General features: G+C 49.7%; 1 protein-coding gene across 4 annotated transcripts in view; it reads right to left on the bottom strand.

Moving 5' to 3' along the window:
• Positions 1–4,437: 4,437 nt before the first annotated feature.
• Positions 4,438–21,799, bottom strand: part of TAPBPL (TAP binding protein like) — a 30,576-nt gene continuing 13,214 nt past the window's right edge. Inside the window, exons 1-8 of one of the 4 annotated variants that reach the window (XM_043979461.1) lie at positions 9,966–10,719; positions 8,593–8,826; positions 8,286–8,431; positions 8,162–8,180; positions 7,283–7,621; positions 6,758–7,060; positions 6,362–6,445; positions 4,439–6,188 (exon numbers count right to left, since the gene is read on the bottom strand). In XM_043979461.1, coding sequence (XP_043835396.1) covers positions 6,142–6,188; positions 6,362–6,445; positions 6,758–7,060; positions 7,283–7,621; positions 8,162–8,180; positions 8,286–8,431; positions 8,593–8,826; positions 9,966–10,026 — 1,233 coding nt within the window. In that variant the 5' untranslated portion in view covers positions 10,027–10,719 and the 3' untranslated portion in view covers positions 4,439–6,141. Of the gene's footprint in view, positions 6,189–6,361; positions 6,446–6,757; positions 7,061–7,282; positions 7,622–8,161; positions 8,432–8,592; positions 8,827–9,965; positions 10,720–21,675; positions 21,775–21,799 lie in introns of those variants that run through there. The other 3 variants (XM_043979463.1, XM_043979460.1, XM_043979462.1) reach the window with 3 other exon arrangements.

A 21,799-nucleotide genomic window follows, 5' to 3' on the forward strand; every position in this document is an offset into this window, starting at 1 on the left:
CCTCAGGGCTCTCCCTGCTCCAGTCCATCTTTCATTCAGCCCCTGAAGTGATTTTCCTAAAGTTCAGGTCTAGCCATGTCACCCCCTACTCATTAAACTTCAGTGGCTCCCTATCCCCTTCAGGAGCAAATACAAAATCCTCTCAGCATTTAAAGCTCTCTACAACCTAGTCCCTCCTACCTTTCCCATTGAACTTCCTGCCACCGCCTAGGGGCTGTTCCTCACACACAATGCTCCATCTCCCACCCCAGTGCCTTTGCATGGGATGTATCCCAGGCTAGGAAGGTCCAGTGTCCTTGACCTCCACTCCTTGGGGTCCCTGGCTTCCTTCCAGACCCCATCCCGCAGAGGGGCTTTATGGCCTTCTCCCGCCCCAAGGTGCTGGTTCCTCCACTATGGTTGCCTGCCATTCACTTTGTTTGTATAGCATATGAACCTAGTTCTCTACATGTTATCTCTCTCGTTAGACTTGTGGTTGTTTGTCCTTCATTCTCTAAGAGGACCGTGATAGACTTGCAGTGAATTGGCTTGAAGTGAGGCAGGGCTGGGCAGGGTCACCAGCCTCACTCTCTGCTCTAGAGCCATCTGGGTCCAGTGGCAAGATAGACATCAGGATGACTGGAGATGACCCCCAGGTGTTTGAGGCAATTGGAGTGAAGTGACTTACCCAGGGTCACACAGCGAGGAAGAGTCTGAGGTGAGATTTGAACTCAGGTCCTCCCAACTTCAGGGCCAGTGCTCTGCCCACTGTACCGTCAGCTGCGCCTCAAGAACAGGCTCTGTTTTCACTTTTTCTCTGTATCTGCAGCACTTTACATGGTTCCTGGCAAATAATAAGCACTCAACAGATACTTGTTGATTGATTGATTGATTGATCACATCTTGGGTCTTAGAAGTTTCTCCATCTTCAAGATTCCAGTAATAAAATGAAAACTCTCCCTGGGAAGGAGAACACTTTAAGACTTAGAACCATAGAACCTTAGACTTAGGAGGAAAGTCAGAAACTAGAACCTCCTTAGAATATGAGCCATAGCTCAACATTCCTGACAAGTGGTTACCAAGCCTCCCACTTGAAGATCTCCAAGGAACAGGAACTCACTATGCTCCAAAATGGGCGATTCCCTTTCTGGAGAGTTCTGATTGTTACGATGATTTTCCATCATTCTGGGTCTTCATACTGACTCTGACATGAATTAGTTGTGGGCTATTGGGCAGATCTCTCTGTGCCTCAGTTTCCTCAACTATAAAATGTGGAAATTGGGCTTCTAAAGTACATTCCAGCTATAGCATCATCTGTTTCTAGGATTGCATGTTGGAAGCCATTGGATTCATTGTGGATTTCCTCTCAAGACATCACCTACAGGGGCAGCTAGGTGGTGCAGTGGATAGAGCCCCGGCCCTGGAGTCAGGAGGACCTGAGTTCAAATCCGGCCTCAGACACTTGACACTTACTAGCTGTGTGACCCTGGGCAAGTCACTTAACCCCAATTGCCTCACTAAAAAAAAAAAGACATCACCTACAGATCACTTTTGGAGCAGCTTTTGCCCCTTCTCCTTTCAGGAAGACATAACAATCGCCTTTGGGGGGGTTTTGAGAAAAGTTTCCCCTCTGCATTTCCTTGGCATTGGGAGCTCAGCAGTCCAGCCATGCAGTGCTGCACAGGTCACTGACCTTCTTTCTTGGGAGGTGGATGAGACAGCTTTCCTGTTGAGAGCACCAGGAACTTTGCCACTCAGATTCGTTCATGAGTCAACCCGAGATGCTCTGGTGTTTTACGACTTCACGGAAGCTGAGCCACATTAACGACCAGCTCTAAAGGTAACACTGTATCTATTTCCTCCCACCTAATGAGCACAGCAGCAAGTGGCACTGGTCATATATTTCTAGGAGCCCCAAGCATTGTGTGTGAATACACATGCCATCTTAGTCAGGGGAATCATTCAATTTTGGCTAATATGGTACACTTATAGCCTCATCAACAAGATGAGGTGGATTACACCAGCTCTACCTACTTCACAGGGTTAGTGGGATATACCAAGTGGTTTTAGGAACTTGAAAGGGCCTTTGATATCATGTACCAACCCCTAATGTTACAGATGAGGAAACTGAGACCAAGAGAAGGGAAGGTGCACAGGGAGCAGCAGAACCAGGCATCAAACCCACATCCTTCTGCTCCAAAGCCAGTGGAACCTTCAGAAGGGATCTGGGGAGCCTCGCTAAACATTCCACCAGGCTGGGTGAGAAACTAAAGGGGTTTCCATCCCTGTGGACAGTCAAAGGCAAGAGATTCAGAAGGGAAAGGTTTATTTAAGAAACAGAAAAGAAAGTGTCTGAGAAGTGGCTTTTCTGCTGGGGCCATTGCCTAAAATAGAGGCAGGACAGTCTCCTTGGCCAGGGAGGGAGTGCACCAAACAAGGGCTGGCAAGGAGAGATTTGTGCAGCCTCTTGCAAATCTAATCTAAAAGCCTTTAATAGAACAGGAAACTACTTATGGATACCTACCCACCCATCTAAATACCATAGAGAAAAGCTGCAAGGTAGAAGGAAAAGTAGTAGAGACACCCCAAAATGTATAGGGGCAAAATCTTAAGAAAGTAACCAGCAAAAACATCCAAATGGCTTCCTGTGTCCAGAAATGTGCAGAGCATGAGTGCATCAGATATCCAAATGGAAGACAGCAAATATAACATCATACAGTGGCTATCACTGAGATCCATGACTAGAACATAGCTCTGGAAGGGTATGACTTATTCAAAAGAAAGGGGAGAGGTAGAGAAGGACTGAATGCTGATGAGTCAACACTATATATTAAGAAGGTGTACTCATATGAGCAAATCCAGGAGACCTAGAGAGGGAGCATGGTACAAAGCATTAGGTAAAGATCAAGGGAGGCAGAAACAAAAGGAATGCTGTCATCAGAATATGATATAGCCTACTGAATAGAAAGAAGAAAGAGATGAGGAATGTGTGAAACAGGCCACCATCCTAGCTTGAAGCAATGGTAGTGATAGGGGCTTCAAGGATCTAGGCATCTGCTAGAAGGCTGCCCAAAGAAGAACAAGGAATAGTTTCCCACATAGATAGTTAATGATTTCATGCTTCAAACAGTGGTTCCTTCCAACCAGGGAAACTCTGATTATGGTACTGAGTCTAACCCACAAGAAGGAAGTGATTTCAGGGCTGGAAATGGTAAGAATCTTGCAGGGAAATGATGATTATTCTTTAGAATTTGTGGTGGAGGAGAAGTTAAACATAGTTTTTATGCTCCCTGTATCTTAGACAAGTCACTTTCAAGGGGGCAGCTAGGTGGCACAGTGGATAAAGCACCAGCCCTGTATTCAAGAGGCCCTGAATTCAAATCTAGCCTCAGACACTTGACACTTACTAGCTGTGTGACCCTGGGAAAGTCACTTAACCCTCAGGAAGAAGAAGAAGAAGAAGAAGAAGAAGAAGAAGAAGAAGAAGAAGAAGAAGAAGAAGAGAAGAAGAAGAGTCACTTTCAAAGGAGAGAGAGGAAAGAAATAATCTAAAGAAATGGATGCACATGCATAGGGCCATCATCAATTAATGTAGGTTTTAAGACACATACAGCGGCTGGAAACAAGGCATGTGATGGAAGACACACACGACATGCACACACATACACACTCACAGTTTGGCAGAGCAGGGTCCCTGGCACATGGTGGGCACCTAACAAATGTTTGTTGACTGATGGTGTCAGGAATGCTAGAGTTCAAAATGAATTGAGGCTTGTGAAGAAAGCTAAGGACAAGTAATAGCCGTGGTGTTAACTATGGGGGAGAAAAAAGAAAAACAGAGACAAAGAGAAACAGAGAGACAGAGAGAGATCAAACAAGGGGCAGGACTATTGTAAGGATGTGCAGGGAACCATAGGTAGAGTTCAATCAATAAGCACTTACTATGTGCCAGGCACTGTGCTAATTACTGGAGATACACAAAGTGGCAAAAGACAATCCCTGCCCTCAAGGAGCTCACAATCTAATGGTGAAGACAGCATACAAACAATATACAAAGCAAGCCTGATAGGAAATCATTAACAGAAGGGATTCGAGGAAATAAAGAGAGATTGGTAAGGCTTCCTGTAGAAAGTGGATTGTAGTTGGGACATGAAGAAAGCCAACGAGGTCAGTTGTAAGAACAGAGACAGGAGAGGGTTCCAGGTATGGAAGACAGCCAGAGAGAATGCCTGGAGCCAAGAGATAGAGTCAGCTAAAAGTAAAAAGATGGAAACACTCTTATTTTATTTTGCTTTCTGTTCCAAAGAGAAGGATCTACCAACTGGAATGGAACTTGAACCCCAGATACAATGGTATAGAAATGAACTGGAATAAAGTAAAATGACTTCATGGGTTGATTTCCTACAATGTTTTACATCTCTAAAGAACTTCTCCTATGTAATCAGTCCCTTGTTTCACAGAAGTGGCATGGAGGGCCTATGGTGCTACTATGGGGTCTTTCATTCTTCATCATGAAACCAATCTTGTGTCACATCTTGAATGGAAAATAAGTCTCTTTTACAGGTCTACCTCTCATTAGAGCTTAATTAATGATGATAAAGGAACAGTCTTATAACTGGGTTTAAATGTCCAACTTCACAACTATAAGATGAGGAGGCATTGATAGACAGGGTTTAATTTGAAAAAGATCCGGAGTTTTAGTGGACTGCAAGCTCAATGTGTGTCTACATTGTGATATGGTGCCCCCTTGGGCTTCATTGTGAGATGTCATATCCAATAACTTATTACCTTAAACCATTTGCAGGTCAGCTGGGGTCCACCCTTCACTTTTGAGTGAGGAATTCAGCTGCGATGATCAGAAAATGAGAATAAGGGAGGCAAGAATAAGGGCTTGTTCCTCATCCCCTTCCTCTGAAGATTTGGATGAGATGGCCAGTGACAGTGACACTGAGAAAGTGAGAACAGAACAGCCATTTTTATTGAGGTTGAGTTGAGTTTGTGAGAGGAGGGCTCCAGTCATTTCCCCCTTGCATCCCCATTCACTCCCCAGGCTCTGATTCCACCCCCTCTCCCTGTCCTTGGTACTTTACACTCCAGAAGTTGACCTATATTCGGTGCCCTCTCTGTCCCTCCCCTCAACACTGGCCTCTCTCTTGGCCCTGCAGTGCAGGTCTCAGGATGAATTTCAGAATCTCCAGGCATCTGGAGGTTTTTCTCTGCCCCTTCTTCTAGAACCTTCCCATATCAGTTCTTTGTAAGAACCAGATAATAGGATGCAGAGAACATACCCTAGCAGTGTGCCTGCTCCAAATTAATCAAATGAAACCTAATGAGCATGGAAGGACAGTCTTACAGTTGAGCCCCAAAAATAAACTTCACAAGTACAAGAGGGAAATAGCTATTTCTCTGAAAAAATCTGAGCTTTTGAGTGAATTAAAAACTCAATATGAGTCAACCATCTGAAATGATGGCCAAAGAATGGGAGCGCCATCTTGGGCTACACTAGCTAAGAGCAGAGCAGTTATCAGCACAGCTGGGCTCTGCCCTCCCTTGTCACACCTGGCCCACAGCACTGTGAGCCATGGTGGGCACCACATTTTAGGAAGGCCATTGGGAGCTGAAGAGTAGCCAGAAGAGGGTGGCCAGCTGGAGGAAAGCCTGTAGAGGATGCCAAGTGAAGATCAGAGATTTGGAAGGGAGTTCAGAGGCCATCAAATCTCACCCCTACCCGAAAAAGGATCCACTTGGCAATATGGATGGAATGAAGTCTTTACTGAAGGACTCTAGGTGAGACCTGAGTCTCTGAAGGGATGGAGGGTGTAGAACCCAGACATTCTTGGTAGTCTACCAGGACCAGATGATGTCATCTAGCTTGACCTTGCCCATCCAACACCTGGAAAGCTAACTTGGAGTGGGGAGCAGAGTGAGAGCTGCCTTCAAGTATATAGAGGATCACCAGGGGTGAGGTAGAAGCACCCTGCATGGATCTGGGGGGCAGAACCAGGTACAACTGAAGTCGAATCTAAGCTTGGTGTGAGAAAGAACTTCCCACCATCCCATCAGGGTGCTGCTGGCTCTTGGGAAGGAGGTCTCTGAGCAAAGACTGGACCTGTTGTGGGGGGCACCTCTTCAGATTTGGGCTGGGCTAGGTGGCTTCAGTCATCAATTCATGCTCTGGAGTCCATGACTCTTGGGGTTCACATGGATGGCTACGAATAGAAAACAGCGAGGAGAGAGGTTGACTTCACTCAGGAATCGACATCTGCTGGAGGAGGTCACCCTTGTTCTGGAAGGGTGAGGCACAAATGGTGGTGGGGGGGGTGGTCCCTGAAGTGGGATCCATTGGAAGCTTCCCAGGAAAATGGAAGGTTTCAGTTCTTACCTTGGCATCTCCAGAAGCCCAGGAACAAGAGGGCAAGAAAGAATAGGCCAGTGGCAATGAAGAATCCCATGGATGCTCCTTTTTCTGTAGAGGAGAAGAAGGCAGGTTGGGGAGAACCCACTTGGAGCATCCCCTTGCCCCGTCCCCTCTGGAGGGGAGCTTTGGTCCTGGTCCCCCAAGCCTAGTCTATGCAATGCCTTCCTGGGCCTCGAAGGGAGAAGAGTGGTGGATGACAGAAGAGGGTCTCAGAGGAAGAAGGAAACAAGATGCCGGAGCTGAGAAGAGGAAGGAGGAAGAGCCTGGCAATGGCCGAAATGAGAGCGAGGTGCCAGGGCCCAGAGGCAGGGCCGACTTAGGAGGGAGGAGAGGGCAGGGCAGACTGGGGCACTTCCATACCTGGAGGAGCCACCCAGATCTCCAAAACAATGGGCTCTGTCAGGGAGACGTGGGACACCTGGCATCTGTAGGTGGCCCCCTTGGGGCTGGGCTCCACCTGCAGAGAGGAGGAGAGGCTGTAGGTGCCTACACTGCTCTGCCGGTGGTTGGAGAAGTAGGCGCCATTGGCCGAGGTGGGGCTGCCACCTGGTTCCTCCCGGCTCCAGCTCACAGACACATCCAAGGGGTAGTAGCCAGTCATGGAGCAGAAGAGGGTGGGGGACGAGGCCTCGTTCACCAAGTTCAGCCGCACTTTAGGGGTCTCTGAAGGGAAGAAGTCAAGGGTAAGCAGTTCTGAGGGGGGGTTGAGGAGACTGAACTATGCTGCCTTCTCCCTGTTAGGATGGGATGCCTGGCAGGGGAGGGTGTGGTCTGCCTGCTGCTGGGTGCTGACCTGCACTCTCCCAGTCTGCCATCGGGAGGCCAAGGCCTTGGAAAACAGGCAGCCTCAGGCCCACCCCGCTGCCCAGTAGTGTCCAGCCTCACCCAGGATGCTGAGGTGGATGATCTGCTGAGCTTGGTGTTGGTGGGTGGAGATCTGGCAAATGTAGGTTCCCTCATCCCTCAAGGTCAGGTCTGGCAGGGCGAGGGAGGCGTTCCCAGCCTCCAGCAGCTCCGTGGACGCCATCCAGGCCCCAGCCCGAAGAGCCTGCCCCTTCCCTGCTTCCCAAGAATAAACCCTCCGGCCCTGGCCTTGGTGCTGCCATCGCCATTCAATTTGGAGAGGACCAGAGCCAGGGGCCACGGAGAAGCCACAGTGCAAGGAGGCGAAGGCTCCCAGGGAGTGCTGCACAGATGGCGTCTGGGTCATCACCTGGAACTCCACTGCGGGAGGGAAAGAGGCGTCTGAGTGTGTGGGCCATGCCCCCAGCAGGCTCAATTCAGGGGAAGGGCTGGGGCAGGGGGGGGAGGGGGGAGCTTGCTCATTCAGCAAGCACAAGGAGCCCAGCCGTGTCTCTGTCTATTCCCAAAAGACAAACCAGAGGAAATGAGAATAAAGAAAGTAGGCCGAAGGAGGGAGCATTGGCCTCCTTCTGGGGACCTTCTGGAGACAGTAGCCTGCTGAAGGGCTCCGGCCTGATCCAGGGGATTCCCTGTGTGGAGGCAGAGCCTGACAAGGTGGATTCTGGGGCCGGACTCCACAAAGGGAAGCCTAAGACTGTGCTATCAAAGGCCCGCAGTGACAGCCTAGGAAGGCAGAGAGCCAACCTGTGACAGGGCCAGGATGGGTGCTGAGCACCAGCTGGGTAAGCCCCAGGCCTGGCTGACACTGGCAGCACTGGGCCGAGATCCTGTGAGGGGAGGGCCTGCCCCGGCCGACAGAGGGGGAAATTCAGGGGCTCCTGCAAACCGAAGGTTCCTCACCTGAAGCCAGCACTGTGCCCTGGGGGGACAGGGGCAGGTTCAGCTGGGGATGCAAAGGAGCCCCCTTCTCCTTCCCCGGAAGAGTCTTTATCACCATGGAGACGCTGAACTCTCCCCCAGACACCTGAATGCTGCTGATGAAATAGGCCACGCCCTGGGAAGTGGCCTCCTGTCCTGTCTGAGGGAGGTGAGAGAGTTCACAGGTCACCACCTTTTCTTGGCAGGCGGCGTGGAGCAAGACCTCAGCATGAGGAAGCTGCACCTGGTCCACTGAGAGAATAAGATGCAGTTACTGGGGGTGGCAGGGGGCACCTGGGAAGCTGGGGAAAGACCTGAAGACCTGAGCAGGATTTGACGGTTTAAGGAGAGAGATTCATGGGCATCCCTGAGTGATGAGCAGGGTTGGGGGACAGGGGTCCTAATGCCCTCACCTGAGGCCTCAAAAGCAATGGGGGTGTCTCCCTGGGCCTCGGAGACCCCCGGGAAGTCAGTGAAGCCGTCCAGCATGCCATCATCGGGGACCGGCACTTGCTTCAGCACCAGGGTGGCCGGAGCCATGTTCAACTTGCTGGCAGAGAGGCCCCAGTGATGCCCATCATCTTTGGCCAAGCTGCAGTCCAGGATCAAATCGACTCCTCGGTGGATCCTCCCAGACTCATCCAGCTCTGCAGAGGACAAGAAAAGAACTGCCAACCTGGATCCAGGCTCTCCCACAACCAGCCTGTGCACCCCCTTAAGCTGTCCAAGAGTGTCCGCCAACTCCACAGGCTCCCCATCGTGTCTAGGATCAAATGGAGAATCCTCTTTGGCATCTGAAGCCCTGCCCCCCACTGGCCCCTCCCTGTTTCCCTATTCCCCTTCTTGACTCCACTGTGGGCTTCCCTCCCTGCTCCCAGTTCCCCCTCCTGGTAGGCACTCCCTTCTCATCTCAGCCTGTTTCCCTCAGGACTCCTCTTGAAGGCCGACTTCTTCGGGACCCCTTTCTTGACCTACCTGCCCCTGACCCCCCACCCCGGCAGCTGGTGTCACCACACCTCCAGAGCACCACCTTGTATCAATGGCACACACAAATGTAAGCTCATATTGGCTCCCATGTTGGAAGGTGAACTCCTTGAGAGTGATCCCTGGTCCACTTTTGTCTCTGTATGCCCAGGGCACATCCCCTACCCCTGTCCCCTACCCCCCAGCGCAGAGTTGGGGCTCCAGCTGTTGGCCTGGTTGGCCCCAATGAGTCTCAGCAGTGACCCAAAGGGGAAGGACAAGGGGAGAAAGGAGCTGAGGAAGGAGAGGGAGACAGGCTTTGGTGGGGAGGGGGTGGATGGGAAGGGGCATCTGGGATATAGGGTCCTTCCCAAGACCAGGGGCCTGGAGGAACTCCCCCGACAATCACCCTCAAGCTGTGGGGGCATTTCCACGGGACAGGCGGCCTTTCTGGCCCTACACACACACACACACACACACACACACACACACACACACACACACACACACACACACACACACCTGTAGTTAGTTCTTTTCCCCAGCCCCGCTCTGCCCTGAGCCCCCCTGAAGGCAGCGATGGCCCCACCCCCCTCTCACCACGTCCCCACCCCCCTTCTGATAAATCGGGTCTGCACCTGGCCCGCTGCCTCGGGAGTCCCCTGGGCTCTCTACTCCACGTCCTGCCCAACGTCTCTGACAGGTCCTGCCTCCCGCAGCCCACTCGCACACCGGGATCTCGAGAAGTGCTCAGCCCAGCCTCCCAGGCCCCTGTCCTCCCCTGTCCTTCCCGGCCAACCCAACCCCCTGCGCTCGAGCTCACCGGCCCAGGTAGCCCCTGCCCAGCAGAAGAGGAGCAGGGCGCTCAGGCCCGGGCCACCCATGGATTCCAGGGAGGTCCTGGCAGGCAGGAGGCCGAGAGGAGGCCCAGTCGGTCTAACAGTCTGTGGAGCTGTGGGTCTCTGCAGGTTTCGGTCTGTCTGTGGGTCCGTCTGCCTGTACAGACCCGCGGCCCCGCTCGGCCCTGTCCCACCCCAGCTCCCTCCGCGGCCTAGCTGCCGCTTCTCTTTCACTTTCACTCTCCTCCTCCCGGACTAAAACTGCGCCAGGGGGAGGGAGAGAAGCGGGGGAGGGGATGCTGGCTCCCCTCTCCTGCTGCCTCTCCCCGCTCACCTTGCCCAGCCCTGTGTGGAAGCGTGGGGAAGAGCCTGGGAGCAAGAGTCCTCCTCCCCTTCTCTGCCCTCACTGGGCCCTGCTTGAGGCAGCCAGGTCCCAGAGAGACGGGACTGAGGGCTGGGGCCTGGGGCCTGGGGGCTGGGGAGGGTGCACTGGGTGGGGTACTGGAGAGTGAAAGGGACAAAAGACAGGGAGTTCGGCAGCCCCGGGGGAAGCCGGCTGGCTCTGGGGTCCTTTCTTTGGACCAGGTTTCCAGTTCCCCAGATCAGCGCCCCAGCAGCTGGGGCCGGCCTGCCTCAGAAGCACACGGTCCGATCCCCCTCAGTCCCTGGGAGAAGGGCCACGGAAGCTCAGCAAGTGTCCTCTGTCCCATGCACCGGGGCCTATTCCTTTAGTGTCTTCACGGGAATATGCAGGGGCGGGTTTAGGCCGGGTGTAAAAAAACCTTCCCAGGCAGAGCCAAGATGGGATAGGCTGGGCTGCCCCCGGGGTGGAGAGGTGAATCTTTGGGGGACCAATGACTACCCTGGGGACCCCGTCCAGAGAGGAAGTTCTGGGGTGATGGGAACCCCAGAAGCAGAAGCTTCTAGTAGTTGAGGAAAGAGAGGAGACGGAGCCCAGAGGCTCTGCCGGCTGCCCAAAGTCTGCCCCGGGCTTCCGTCCTCTGGGCAGCCGCAGGGTCTGCTCCGCACCAGGGCTGGGAGAACGGGCAAGGCATCTGCAGGGAGATAGAAAAGGTTTGAGAGAGGGGATGGAGAGATGGTAGGGGGAGTGGAGGGAGGGCAAGTAAAGGAACAGGAACCAGACCAAGAGACCACCGTGAGGTGTCAGAGAGGAAAGAGCTGGAGGATAAGCCGAGGGAAAGGGGAAGGAGGAACCTCAAGGCAAGAAAAGATGAAGTTCGGAGACAAGGGAGCTATAGGCGAGCAGCAGGAAAGGAGCGGGGCGGGGCAGGGCGGGGGGGGGGGGAGGAGGTAGGAGTTCGGATGGAGGAAGGGGGAGGGGAAATGTGGACAGAGAGCCAGCAGGGGGCAAAGCAGGGACCAGGCTTTGGAACAAGGCTCGTCCCAGCCGGTACCTGCATCTTGGGGCTCGGGGACCCAGGAAAGGAGCGTCCCGCTGTCCTACCCATCGATGCCAACCAGAAAGTGAGCGAGGCTGTCCCTGCAAACAGAGCTGGCTCTATCTGTTTCCCCCATCTGGCACACGGAGCTCTGTTCTGAGGGCGCTGGAGAGTTTCTGGAGGGTTACGACAAGCATTTAAGTGGTTTCCGGGTGCCAGGCCCTGTGCTAAGTGGAGGCAAAGACAGTACCTGCCCTGGAGCTCACACTAATGAAGGATGCAACATGCAACCAGGATGGCGAAGGGGCAGATGTGGGCTCAATTCGCCCACAGAACAGGCGGCACCACAGGCCTGGAAGGAGGGACTGGGCTTGGTCAGGTCAGCCCAAGAAGGCAGAGGCAGGAGCAGAAGAGGGCTCTGGGTCAGGGCCAATTTCCAGATCCTTCGGGCTATCCAAGAGTGGAACCAGCCCTTTCAGGAGGGGGCTGCCCCCCGGGCATGCATTAAAGCTAGAAGGGACCTGAAAGGACATTTACTCCAATCCCTTTTACAGATGAGGAAACTGAGGCTTTACTCAAGCTCCCCCAGCAAGTCAGTCTCAGAGGCCGGATGTGAGCCTACTTTGTCCTGACTCCCAGCCTTGTGCTCCGTCCTCGGTGCCAAAACTGGATGGCAGAGAGTCTTTAGAGGGATCCTTTAGGAGAACTGGTTGATGAACCAACCTCGAAGGCCCTTCCAAACGGATTGTCTGACCTTGTGAACCCTGGTGAGCCCAGGGCATGAGGAGCCAGCTCTCCTTGGTGTGCCTTTAAAACAGCCATTGGTGGGGTTGCCACAGTTAGCTCCCCATCAGCATGGGGCTGTCTGGCAAGTACCTGGGCTTAGAGCTGCCCAGGAGGAGCCATGAACATTCAAGACCTCAGTCTGACCACAACCTCCACAACCTCTGACTCTTTGCCCAGGCCCAGCTGGTCCCTAGTCCAGATTAAATCTGGAGCATGGTGTCCTTGTGCATTCCCAAAGATGGCAGGTCCTCAGGAACCAGACTTGGGCCCCACCATGTACAACAGGTACAGGCATCAGCCACTGAGACATTGGGCCCAAGGGTGTAAAGACTCCCTTGCTCCCTCCCCTGGCCTGGCTGGGGTCCCATGGGTGGGCTGCTCACAGGCACCAAATCACCAAATCAGACATCCATGGAGAGCAGCTGGGGATCCCAGGCCCACCAACTGAGGCAACCTTCAGGTGGGTCCTTCCCCCCTTTGCAGCCATGTGCGTTTGGGTAACTCCCTTTGCTCCAAGCTGCCACCAACCCCCTCAGGAGGAAATGTCATTTTCAGGGCATCTGCTGATTCTTTGCTAACTTAAAGAGGCTCAGGGCAGCAAGAGAATCTCACTTCAGTCAGCTCCTGGCAAGGGTGTTTCCCCTTCTTTTGTGTCATCCTGCCCTTTTCCCTCTCCAAATGGGGTTCCATCCGGTTGCTAGGCAATACTCTTCACGAGCTCCATGCCAGTGCTAAGGAAGGTGTCGCTCCTGAACATCAGTCAGGGATGCTTCCGAGAAAGGCAGGCAGGCTCTGACAGATATTGACGAGCACTGCTATTTTTAAGCTATCGGTCCTGCCAAAAAGTCAACGAAGAGAGCAAGAAGGGAGCAAGTTCCAGCACTCCCATTGTCTAGTAGATGAAAAAGACCTCGGAGGCTGTCCCAGGTCAGGGAGCTATCTTAGCAGAAGAGAGACATCTTGTTTGGGGGGTTAGCCAGCTCCCCTGTAAAGGTGACAGTGCTCCTGTGCTTCTCTCTATAATGGGGAGAACCTTTCTAAAGAAACAGCCGATTACAAAAATGCCAATAATGGTAGCTGACCCATATCGGGCTTTAAGGTTCTCAAAGCACTTTCCAAAATCATCTCAACCCGGGAAGGAGTATTCTCTTCATTTTACAGCTGAGAAGCTGAGCCTTGGCGATGTTAAGTGACTTACCCAGGGTCACTCAGTGAGTCAGATCCCAAGGTCTTCCAGACTCTATCCACTGCTTGTTCAACTCTGCCTGGTCATTATGACATATACATAACATGCATGTGTATTCCTTTCCCTCTGGAATTCTCATCAGTTACTTAGCTATGTGTAAGAATAACATACACCTCAAGCCTCCATCACATCCAGCCATGGAACCCCTAATCATATGGAAATGGCTGGAATTGAGAGGAAACAACAAAGTAAATAATGCCCAAAAAAGTCAAATAATAGAAACATTACTTCCCATTCAAAATCACTCAATGCCAGTGCACAAATGAGCCCCATCTCCCAGGGGTTAGGAGGTCTGCCATGAGCAAGTCCTGGAAAACTCATGGCCCAGAAGCATGCACATTTCATTGATCTGTTTGTTCTTTTGTCAATTAAGGTATTTAGAGATAAAAATTTTCCCTTCTCCCTAAGTCCCTAAGGACAACTTGGGTTGAATCTCAAAAAAAGGTTGGTATATTGTCACATTGTTGTCATTATCTTAAATGAAATAATCTGTCATTTCTATGATTTGTTATTTGACCCATCCATTCTTTAGGATTAAGTTATTTAGTCTCTAACTAATTTTAATTGTTTCTTTTTTTTTGCGGGGCAATGGGGGTTAAGTGACTTGCCCAGGGTCACACAACTAGTAAGTGTCAAGTGTCTGAGGCCGGATTTGAACTCGGGTACTCCTGAATCCAGGGCCGGTGCTTTATCCACTGCGCCACCTAGCCGCCCCCTAATTGTTTCTTTAGTGGCCTTTTAGTGAATATAATTTTGTTACATTGTGATCCACAAAACATATGCTTAGTGATTCTGCTTTTATGTATTTGAGATTTTTACACCCTAACACATGGTCAATTTTTGCAAGGTGGCCACACAGATAAGAAATACACATACTCCTTTCTGTTCCCATTCAATAATCTCATATCTAGCTTTTTCTAAAATTCTTTTCAGTTTCTTAATTTCTTTCTTATTTACTTTGGCAGATTTCTCTAGGTCTGAAAGAAGTACATTGAGGCCCCCTCCATTATAGTTCTATTGTATAACTTCCTGTAACTCTTCCTACAATTCTTCTTGTAAGTCATTTAGCTTTTCTTTCAAGTTTTTAGATGCTATGCCATGCAGTATATATGTGTTTTCTTGATATTAATTCATTGTCTATGTGCCTTTGAGAAAATGTAATGTCTTTATCTCTTCTAATCAAGCAATTTTTTGCAATTGTCTTGCCTGAGATCATGATTGTTACCCTAGCCTTTTTAAGTTCAGCTAAAGCATCATAGATTCTGCTCCAACCCCCTTCTGTTAAGTTTATCGGAATCTTTCTGTTTTAAGTGTGTTTCTTTGTAAACAACCTATTGTTGGATTCTGCTTTCCAATCCATTTTGCTCTCCTCTTCTGTTTTATTGGTGAGTACATCCCATTCACATTCACAAGCAGAATAATTAATGGTGTATTTCTCTCCATCCTATTCTCCTCTGTTCTTGGTTTTTTCCCCTCTCTTTGCCCCTTGCCACTTTTTTATAAAGAAGAAGGTATTAAGAGAGGGGTGTGTTCAGCACACTGTGCTCTGGGCTAGATGCCATCTGCTGCTCCCCTTCCCCTCCTTGTTTTTCTCTCCCAGATCCCAATAACAAATTTCTACCCTTTCTTTCTTTTCTTTTAAACTCTAAGGTTAGAACTTGTTTTACTAATCCCTCCCTAAAACAGCCCTTTCCCTTATTCCCTCTTCTCTCCTCTCCTCATTTCCTCTTACTCCCCTGCTGAGTTAATTGTATTTTTGTATCCAACAGAGTGTGTGTGTGTTTGTGTGTGTGTGTGTGTGTGTGTGTTGTATGCATTCTACCCTCCTTTGATGGTCCAATAAGAGGGGCAGTTTATGCTTCAGGGCTATTTACTTTTTTTTTCTTTTTCTTTTTTTTCTTTTAGTGAGGCATTTGGGGTTAAGTGACTTGCCCAGGGTCACACAGCTAGTAAGTGTTGTCTGAGGCCAGATTTGAACTCAGGTATTCCTGACTCCAGGGACAGTGCTCTATCCACTGCACCACCTAGCTGCCCCCAGGGCTATTTACTTTATGTCATAGCTAGAAGTCTCTATCTCCCAGCTTCGGACTGAGGCTCACTGCTTGCTAGCTCCACTCCTGAAGTTTCTTGGCATAGTCCAGGGATTCTCCAGACAATGACATTCCAACCCATATCTGCCCTTGTTGAGGCTTAGAAGCTCACTGCCCTGATGCCACCACCATATCCCTATGTGTTCAAGCTGCCATCTACTGAAAGAAGTACTGGATCACTGTGGTTGCACAGAAGGATCTTCAATCTTTTAGAGCAAAACCACCCAGTTTGAGATTCTCTGAGGTGATTCTTCATATGTTCAGTTCTGTTAGTAGTTAGCCTCATGGCCCCAGCTGGCTGGTATCAGTGAGACTTCTGGGCTCACCCTTCCCAACAGAAGGACCCAGCCCTTACTTCTAGCTTAGTTATGGCAACTGAATTCCATTTACCGTTTCCCCATTCAGGATATAATTTTGCACCATTTAAAAACTTGCTTCTCTAAATATAGTAAAAGCTCTTTGTTCTATAACCAATGAATTAAAATACTCTTGGATCAACAGTATCAATTTTTACTGTAAGGGAAACTTAAAGATATTAGGAAACTTCATCTAAATAGACACATGCTCCCAGCTCTCTCTTGGAGAGGTATATGGACTTGGCAAAGTTCCTTTTGTTGGGATCCCAAAGACAAGATACCACATGGCTTCATAGAACCCTTGGCCATTTCTCCTTGTTGTACTCAGGATCAGAATAAATGAACTGGCCACCATGAAGGTCATCATTGCAGCTTCTTCTTCAACAATGAAAATGAGAGTGCAAATCAACACTACAAAGACCTCAATGAGATCCTTCAAATCAAGTCATCATAATATTCTCTGATATTTGGCATAGGGAGTGTGAGAATCAGAGTGCCACCCCCTGCTGAGAAAGACATTGTGAGAACCAGGGCTATGCGCCCCCTGAAAAGAAATCGTGTGACTAGTGTCCTGAAGCTGCCCGGTGTCCGGAACTTACATCTATTCACAGACCACCTATAAGTCATGTCAATCAATGGGCCAGCCAATTAGCTTGGAGTTGTGTATGGGGACCACCCCTCTTCCGGTCCCGAAGGCAGCTTCCACTGGAATGGACTGAGGATCACTCTTTTTCTTTGGGTGGCAAGAGTGGGCAGAGTAGACAGATCTCCTAATTTTCAGAACTTCACATGTTCTCTTTGGAAGCGTCAATAGCTAGGTGAAGGTGGCTTTCTCTCTCTCTCTTTGCTAACCCCTAATATACTTTAATAAATGCTTAAAAACCCAAATTGTTGCCAAATTTATCAGTAAACTTAGCTAGTTCTCACACACACATACATACATACACTGGGGGGGGGCAGATAAGGTGATCATACATTTGATTTTAAACATCACAGGAGGATGGCAAGAAAGTCTGTTGGGAAATGCTTCAGGATAAAAAAACTAAAGAGACCAAAGTCTTTTAGACCACTCAGAAATTTTGCATCTATCTACTGTATCTCTTTAAGGAGAGAGTTGGAAGGAAGGTGCTGCACAGCAGAGAAACCAAGACTGACTATTTATAGTAACAAAGAAAATCACAGGTTACTGATATAAGAATCATCACAGAATCATCTTTATTTGAGGGAAGACTCCCCACTAGTTAGAACAAAAGTGAAAATCAGCATCAGATTGGAAGACTGACAAACATGGGAAGACAGTGCCTTACAATGGCCTCACAAAATGGGAGCTGGGTGGGACCTCAGTGCCCATCTAATCCAATTCCTACACGAAGGAATACTACCCATGATACACAAACAAGCAATTATCCAGCTCCTGCTTGAAGACCCCCAAGGAGGGAGAGGAACCCACCATCTTCTAGGCAGCCTGTTCCACTTCCGGTCAGCTTTGCAACTTCCTTCAACCAGTCCTCATATGTCAATCTGACCTGAGTCATATGAGCAGTTTGGATTTTGCATTCCTAAATTACAGGTGGCTGGAATTTCACCTGGAGCACACTTTGATTGCTCCTAATGGCCATTTATTCTTTTAAGAAGACTTAGATTGTTGGCCTTATTTTGAAGACTTGTGGACTACAGGCCCATAGAAGGGAGTTTTCTGTCAGTGGAGTAGTCAGCTACAAGATCTTAACCTGTTGGGGAGCCACAAACAAGTTTGGGTTTACCTAACTCTGTCTTCTTTCTCTTGAACTGAACTTGTTTGTCTTGTGTTGAGATGGGCTTGTAGCTCCATTTAGATTGCCTGGGCATTGATGGGGATCCTTTGGAGTAGTTTTGAGTGCCAATGTTGCTGCAGGAACCCAAAGGAACTTTCCAGGATTGAGCCCACTTTGTGAGTATGGCTCCAGAACAAAAGTGGGAGGGCCCTTAGTGGAAGAGGGAGAAGATGAGCATCCGAACACCCTCCCTCCATGTCAATGAGTCTCTATTGCTCCACAAACATGGAGCCAAATCAGTTTGTTTTCTCATCTGTGGGATGAATTGAGCCCAGGTCCTTAATCTCATGGGTAGAGTCCACATGTCCTGAAAGCTTTAGAGGGACCAGACTTTCCCTCTAAGGAGGGAGGACTGATTTTCTTTTCCATTTTTTCTCTTATTGATTGCTTTCAGGTTGAAGAAGGCCTTTGCAAACACAATGGAAGGAACTAAGTACAAGGCAAGAAGTGACCTCTGCCAGGCTTTGTAAAATGTTCTGTGTTGGGTGGCAGCTAGGTGGCACAGTGGATAAAGCACCGGTCCTGGATTCGGGAGGTCCTGAGTTCAAATCCGAATTCAGACACTTGACACTTGCTAGTTGTGTGACCCTGAGCAAGTCACTTAACCCTCATTGCCCAGAAAAAAAAAATGTTCTGTGTTGGAGAGTTATTGTGAGAGTGAAAAATCTGTGCTACTTGGCCCTGGCTGAGATGTTTGAACACAAGACTTTTGAAGGACAAAGGTTAACCCTCCCCAAACCAAGAGAGCTTTCTGGATTGGAGATATGGACAATAAGTTCAAAACGAACCCTCACCGATGTGCTGAGAACAGGAACATGAGAAAATTGGACCAGCCTATTGGTGGGTGGGAAGCCCTTGGAGCATGGAAAGATGCTTCTTCACTGGTTTCCATCCAAGTGACTATGGGAAAACTCCGGAGTAGTCGTGCTGACTCAGGTAATTAAAAAGTCTTCTAATTGGCTGCAGTCAAAAGAACTGATGACTCAAGGGTTGTTGAATTAAAACTTAGCATACATACAAAAGGGGCAAGTGGCTTTCTTAAGTGTGTACCTGAAAAGAGGCAAGCTTCCTCTAAGAGCTGGGTGGATGTCAAGGGAGCTACCCTATCTCCCACCCAGACATGGCATCTGTGAACACATGGCCACATCTCTTCGTAATTATTCATTCCTGTTCTTAGGAAACAAGTACTACTGAGATGGAAATGTGCAGGCAACCTTCTCAAACGGGAGATCCAGAAGTTCCATCAGAAATCCCACCAGCAACTAATTGCAGGACCCACGATCACGGGAAGAAGAGTCTGCAGAGAGACATGCAAAGACGCTCACCTGAAGACAGCAGCACCTGAAGACAGCAGCACCTTCAGGAGTTGTGAGCCTCGTGATAGAGAGATGCACTAGCTATGGACTATGGAGAAAAGGGACTTCCAGGGTCAGCAGGAGGAGGCATTCTTTTCCCAAAATTGTTCTAAGCTTCAGCCCCACTTTCCCAGGGTCCCCTTGTGTGTGAAAGGAGAAATTGTGCTCAAGGTCTGGGGGAATGGTTTGTACCCACCGTTCCTGCTAGTCTTCCCAGGAAGTCCCTTTTCTAGAAGCTAATAAAATGTGTGTATTGGGGTGGGGGGAGCAGTAATTGTAACGAGGAAAATTACAAGCAGAATACAAAACAATCCTGTAGAAGTCCTTGTGAGATACACAACTAAGCCATATCATCTCAGTATGATTCTCAGATGAAGAACAGGGGAACTGTCAGATTTGGTCTCTAATGCCAGATGTGCCCCAGGAGGAAGCTGAAGCCACTCGAGATGACCCAGGTGGGAAGGGCTAAGGGACCAGAGCTGCAGGTGAAGCAATAAGGAAGTTGGGGTCAGAGAGCCTGGGTCTGAATCTTGGCTCTGCCTCCTAATTCCTTGATGACTTCGGACAAGTCACTTCAACTCTGGGTCATGGTTCCTTCTCTGCTACATCAGGGAACTTGGACTAGATGGGTTTCATAATCCCTTCTAATTCCAATCCATGATGAACAATGGAGGGGCCATTTTATAGGATATCTGAGGGTAGGGACGTATCAAAGGAATAAAAAAGATCCTAGCCCATATGTGGCATATGAGACCCCCAGAAAGGGAGGCACTGAGAAAAAGGCCTCTGCAGACCTTCCTGCTCACTCGCTCATCCGTATGGAAGAGGGATTCCTCATGAAGGGCAGATTCCTCCAGGGGATTCTGTTTGAAGGAGAATCTACTAAGCAACCAAAGGTGCTGAGCTCTGGGCTTGGTCATGGGGATAAAGGGATAAAGAAGGCAATGGCTGCTCTGAGGAGACACCCTGCTCATGGGAAGGCATTGTAGACATCCATGCACAGATTAGCACACATGGGATGAATACAAACATATCCCACCCAGCCCCAACAATGGAGCCCGGCTCCCTCTGTGAGCTTTGTGAGAGACTGCCCAAACAGAAATGAAAGGAAGCCCTGTGCATGGCACTGAGGGCTGCCCAGGTTGCACCACGCAGTGGGAGAACCTCCCTAGACCAAGAGAACTTCTGTTCGGGCACCAGCCAACTTGCCAAGATGAGGCACTGAGGAGGACGGTGACAGCAGAGGGGGTGGATTCGGGAAAGGGTGAAGTACCAGGGATGTTCCCAGGTGCCTTCAGACATGCACACACATGTACACGCCCTTGTAGTGCCAACAGCCTCCCAGTGAGACCAGACAGGGCTGGGCCTCAGCAGGCTCCCATCACCCTGGACATGACAGCCCCCATCTCCTATCTGGAGAAGTGTCAAGTGGAAGCAGGATCGTAGTTGATCTGCTTGTCCAGGGGGCTCCAGGGGATTCCAGTCCAGGTAATGAGTAGGCCACTTGGAAAGGTGAAGGAAGGCAACAAACATTTAGGAAGCACATGCCACAGGTACCTAATGAACCTTACTAAGTACTTTACAAATATTCTCTCATTTGAGCTTTACAACAACCTTGAAAGGTAGGTGTGGATTAGTTGAGGAAACTGAGGCATGTGGAGGTGAAGAACTTGCCTAGAGTCATCCAGCTCGTTACTGCTTGAGGATGAATTTGAACTCAGGTGAGTCTTTCTGACTCTGGGCCCAATGGTCTATGCTCCATGGTATGTCCTAGTGCCTTCACTTGATTCAAAGGGCCTTTCCCTTTCTGAGAGACTTTACATTGTGAGCAGGCCATGTACTGCTGAGTACCACCAGTATGCTGACCAACACATGCAATTCATGCTCCAAAAATAGCACTGGGGAGACCACAGAGGAAGATCCTGGGGGCAGGGGTGGCCAATGGGTGGGCCTCCTGCATGCTCCTCCTGCCCCAGAGAGCCCTGGGAATGTAGGAGGATGGAGGGGAAGCCAGGAACAGGAAGGGGCTGGATAATGCAGATGCTACCCTAATGCCATCCCAGATCACTGGTGTATGAGGCGGCAGTAAATACTCCCCAAAACCCAAGAATCCCAATGCCAAGCCAACAGCCCCCTCCTAATCTGCCACTTCTGCAGGCACTGGATGTGCTCAAGGCTGGATGGACTTGATTATGTCCCATGAGCCTTCTGAAATCAGAGATCCACACCAAGTATATGCACATGGGTGTTGTTCTCCACAGGAAAGATTCCTTTCTTGCCAAGTTCAAAAACATTAAAAGTTGACAGCTTTGGCTGAACGTGCCATCACTGAAGAATTCTCTGAGGTTTACTAAAAAAATGGTTTGTATAACAAAGTGACAAAGTCCATAGGAGGGGGGAAAGGAGAATGGGAAGTGTGTCTTCTAAGAACAAAGGCATCACAGGACAGGTCCCAAAACACAGCCTGACACCCTGGTGGTGGGTGTCTTTCTCTGCACAGATCAGAGTACTCCCTCCACTGATGTGGTTATCCCCCCCTCTGAGAGTACTTTATAGGCTCGTGAATTATTAGGGTTTGAAAGGATCCAGAGAGCATCTCATCCAACTCTTGTATATCACTTGGAACTGAGGGGGGGAAGTGACTTACCCAAGGTCACACAACACACACTTGGAAGCAGAGCTGGGACTCAAATCTAGCCCTCCTGATTCCTGGCCCAGGTCTCCTTCTCACTGCTCTGGGATGCCCCTGTGGAGGAAGGTTAAAGATACAA

Source organism: Dromiciops gliroides, chromosome 1, assembly GCF_019393635.1.
Source record: "Dromiciops gliroides isolate mDroGli1 chromosome 1, mDroGli1.pri, whole genome shotgun sequence".
NCBI lineage: Eukaryota > Metazoa > Chordata > Mammalia > Microbiotheria > Microbiotheriidae > Dromiciops > Dromiciops gliroides.